A 4913-nucleotide genomic window follows, 5' to 3' on the forward strand; every position below is an offset into this window, starting at 1 on the left:
CATCGTACTAAACTTCTTCGTGCTGAGAAGAAGAGGCTGTTTATTTCTTACACAAAACAGCTGGGAGATATTGCTAAGAATGCTTTGTCTCGAAGGATTGCTGCAACCATCAAGCTGGCATATAAGACTGCAGGAGATCATGTTCTGCAGAACTTCTCGGTCCGGCCTCATGAGATTCGAGCGATCTCGGCCTTCGAATTTTCACGAATCCCTAGACATTATGAAGGTGATGAATGCAGGAATGTGGAAGGGTCGATATACGTTCGACCACTTCTATTGTCGTGACATGACATATGTGTAGGGTATCCAGTCGGTGATTGCTGGTCAGCAGGTTATTTCCATTCGACCAGCTACGAGATGAGGGAGACCTCTATTCCAGTAGGCAGCTCGTACAGGCCGTGTCGGGAGATAGTGAAGTCACCTTTTCGGGAAAGGGGGTGGTTACTGTCTGGGACAGTCTAGTGTTTTCCTTTCATTTGTGAGATGGTTTTGCCTCTCACGTGGGGGGGGGGGGGGGGGGGGGGGGGGGTGCTGGCAGATGTTTTGTCAATTCGATGTTTGATAATCTAATATGTCACTTAGACTTTTATACCTCGTATGTCTTGGTTGTCATACACCTTCATTACTAAAGATAAAGGTTGGTCGAATGGGTAAGTCCTCGTGTTTTCTTACCTCCTCCTATTAATGTTGAATTCACGTGCTCTAACAGCGTTAAATCACATCCGTTATAGCATAGTTGTTGTGCTAGTACAGTAAGTTGAATAAGACTATTAGGAAATTTGTTTCTAATTTTCATTATTATTCATACTTACCTAGTACTAGTACAACATCGGTAACCTCCCACCCTCCCCTAGGAGGTCTTCCCTGGATTCGGTCATTACGGACTTTGAATCGAGGACGATGGTCTGCCCATGCGTGGATATGACTATACATCCGGCAAGGAAAGACAATTCTGCAGTGGAGGAGATGACTCAGGTTCTATACCATAGTTGTTGTGCTAGTACTAGGCAAGTATGAATAATAATGCTAAACTTCAGTAGTGTGTGTCTTTGTGTATGATTATACCTAACAAACAAATGTATCTTTATTTAGATATTGTTTAGTGCTGGGGTGTCGTTAAACATTAGTTCATTCTTTCTTTGTTTAAAGAAAGTACAGGTATATGTAGTACTAAACCAAATAACTTCCGCCTGGGTCAAAGCTCAATTTCGAGGTGCACCGAACGTTTGGTAGAGCAGTTAATACTACAAGTCCTGTGGTTGGTGATACACGTGAGTGAGCCCACATATGTCGCAAAATCGACAAATGTCATTTTGATGACAAATGTTCCAGCCATTGACAAATGTCACACAGTCGGTGACAGATGTTACAAAGGTATCAACCACAAAAGTCACAATGCTGATTACCACAAACGTCGCAACTCATCAACCATAAATGTTCTAATCGACATTGGTGTTTTTTTGTGTGATTTGTCGTGTGTCTTTCTGGAGCTAAACTTGTAGCTGACATATAGAGTCCCTTTCTGAGCAGAATCGTACGATCAATCTCCATTGTGACTTTCCCTAAAATGTGTCACTATTAGCACCAACTTGGTTATCTGAAACTGCGCTATCAAATCGATATGATATTGTAAAAATGCACTGTTAGCACCAACTTGGTTATCTGAAACTGCGCTATCAAATCGATATTATATTGTAAAAATGAACTGTTGAATAAAATCACTCCCGGACCATGTCCATTGCCATATGTGTAATAGACAAGCCTGGCCTATACAATCGAACCTCCTGTAAAGGTTATTTTCATATAACAAACACCCCTGTATAACGGACATTTTGTATACACATGCCTGTATTTTAATCTGTATATAAAAGCCACCTGCTCACAAGGGTAAGATTGTGTAGGTTCATTAGGCGTCAGTGATACACAGATTTTACTGACTGTATACAGTGTTGTACGAACAGTGATGCTATAACAGGTTATGTCTTGTTCTAATCAGTTATTCATGAATGTTGAATTTCTTTTTTTTTTAACTACTCCACTAGAGAACATTGATTAATTAATCATCGGCTATTGGATGTCAAACATTTGGTAATCCTGATACATAGTTATCAGAGGAAACCCGCTACATGTTTCCTAATGCAGCAAATTATCTTGTATGTGCACATTCCCGCAGACAGGGAAGGACATACCACGGCATTTGCTCAGTTGTGGTGCTCTGGTTGGAACGAGTGATCCACGACCGGTGCATCGACGGCCGTGTGAACTATTCTATATAGACTGGCATCAGAGTGACACAGGTGCCACCCGTGTGAACTATTCTACATAGACTGGCATCAGAGTGACACAAGTGCCACCCGGAGAAGACTAAGTAGACCTCGGTCCTGTCATCGACGGCCGTGTGAACTATTCTACATAGACTGGCAACAGAGTGACACAAGTGCCACCCGAAGAAGACTAAGTAGACCTCGGTCCTGTCATCGACGGCCGTGTGAACTATTCTACATAGACTGGCAACAGAGTGACACAAGTGCCACCCGAAGAAGACTAAGTAGACCTCGGTCCTGTCATCGACGGCCGTGTGAACTATTCTACATAGACTGGCATCAGAGTGACACAAGTGCCACCCGGAGAAGACTAAGTAGACCTCGGTCCTGTCATCGACGGCCGTGTGAACTATTCTACATAGACTGGCAACAGAGTGACACAAGTGCCACCCGGAGAAGACTAAGTAGACCTCGGTCCTGTCATCGACGGCCGTGTGTGAACTATTCTACATAGACTGGCAACAGAGTGACACAAGTGCCACCCGAAGAAGACTAAGTAGACCTCGGTCCTGTCATCGACGGCCGTGTGAACTATTCTACATAGACTGGCATCAGAGTGACACAAGTGCCACCCGGAGAAGACTAAGTAGACCTCGGTCCTGTCATCGACGGCCGTGTGAACTATTCTACATAGACTGGCAACAGAGTGACACAAGTGCCACCCGGAGAAGACTAAGTAGACCTCGGTCCTGTCATCGACGGCCGTGTGAACTATTCTACATAGACTGGCATCAGAGTGACACAAGTGCCACCCGGAGAAGACTAAGTAGACCTCGGTCCTGTCATCGACGGCCGTGTGAACTATTCTACATAGACTGGCATCAGAGTGACACAAGTGCCACCCGGAGAAGACTAAGTAGACCTCGGTCCTGTCATCGACGGCCGTGTGAACTATTCTACATAGACTGGCAACAGAGTGACACAAGTGCCACCCGAAGAAGACTAAGTAGACCTCGGTCCTGTCATCGACGGCCGTGTGAACTATTCTACATAGACTGGCAACAGAGTGACACAAGTGCCACCCGTGTGAACTATTCTACATAGACTGGCATCAGAGTGACACAAGTGCCACCCGTGTGAACTATTCTACATAGACTGGCATCAGAGTGACACAAGTGCCACCCGTGTGAACTATTCTACATAGACTGGCATCAGAGTGACACAAGTGCTACCCGTGTGAACTACCGAGAAAAAAACCGACCACCATTGATAACCAAGGTATATTTTCTTTTCATTAAAACTATGTAATTGGTCTGTTTTGTGATTTTAGATGGAACAGTCTACTTAATCAATAGCATTGTATAATTGTGTACAGCAGTTGTGGGGAAAAGCCCTTTTTCCCCGGTCTGGGATCGATTCTCGATCTCCGAGACAGATATTATCTTTTAAACACGTATGTTTCTGGTCCCACTTTCATTCTTGTTAGTACGAAGCATGTGTCCGTTTTTATTATTGGAACAAATTATATGTTTTGTATGTGCGTCTGCACGTGTTTATTTGTCTATATTAATAAACTGATGTGCATTTTTATTCCCAAGACCGGAACCGGTCCCTAAATTTAATAAAAAGTGGTCACTTGGATGCACCACTCCAATAGGCTAAACATTCATTTAAAGCTGCCCAGTCGGTCACAAGATCAAACAGTCGTTAACAATAACACCATTCCTGGTGAGATAGCTATCAAGGGATTGCATGCCAATTAAAACAAAGGGCCCAACGTTTGTAATGGTTACACTCATTGTCCTGTCTCAATGGAAGTGTCGCTGTAATCAACACCTGTATACAGAGCGCTGTCAGGCCGAGTGTCATGAATTCGACTAAACCGCCAGAGGTATGAGAAAATTTACTTGCAAACCAGCACTAAGATTATTGATATCCGCACCCTTCAGAAGAACCTTGAACATTGCCTAAGTCATTTTTTTTTAAACCATGCATTATCAGGGTGTGACACCACATCACGACCATATTCAGTTGGAAAAGTCTCTGCAATGGGGAAAATAATGTGATCTCCAACAAGCAGCAAAGTTATTTGTCTGCCAGATAGAAGTCACACGGAATTAAGCAGGCTGGCAATTGTGCTGTTGCACCTATCTATGCCTGCAAGTAGGATTCAGATTTGAACATTGAGCGTGCGTCGAAGTTCACCGAGAAGGTGGCTTCGTACTTAACATATCTGCCCATTGAACATCATCCAATTGACATCAGATACTGCTAGATTCCACAGCCAGAGGGTCTACCTTAAGGTGCAGCATGAATGGCAACATAATGGGGCTGGGTACTCAGTAATACACAACCTGGGTCTATATTTAAGTCACACAGAATGGACAATGTAGCTGCACCAGCATCTCTAGTTAAGATCATCAGATGCAACTGCACTGGAAAGTGTGACAAAAACACATGTTCATTTCGAGGAAATGGGCTCCAGACAAATACCTTAAAATTGAAATTTTACTTAATCTGTACCTTATAGAAATTCTGTTAGTACCATGTAATAGGCATTAAAGTTTGTATGTTCTTGACCAAAATGCAGAATTATTTCAATATTATTTTTACTAAAATTTCATATTTGATTCATATATTTTGGCTTAT

The 4913-nt window shown here is 43.0% G+C and overlaps 1 protein-coding gene across 1 annotated transcript in view; it reads right to left on the minus strand.

Annotated features, from left to right (window-relative positions):
• Positions 1-2724: 2724 nt before the first annotated feature.
• The window catches only part of LOC121386138, a 16849-nt gene continuing 14660 nt past the window's right edge, over positions 2725-4913 (minus strand). Inside the window, exon 7 of the mRNA XM_041516937.1 lies at positions 2725-3305. Coding sequence (XP_041372871.1) covers positions 2725-3305 — 581 coding nt within the window. The remainder of the gene's footprint in view (positions 3306-4913) is intronic.

This window comes from Gigantopelta aegis, chromosome 12, assembly GCF_016097555.1.
Source record: "Gigantopelta aegis isolate Gae_Host chromosome 12, Gae_host_genome, whole genome shotgun sequence".
Lineage (NCBI taxonomy): Eukaryota > Metazoa > Mollusca > Gastropoda > Neomphalida > Peltospiridae > Gigantopelta > Gigantopelta aegis.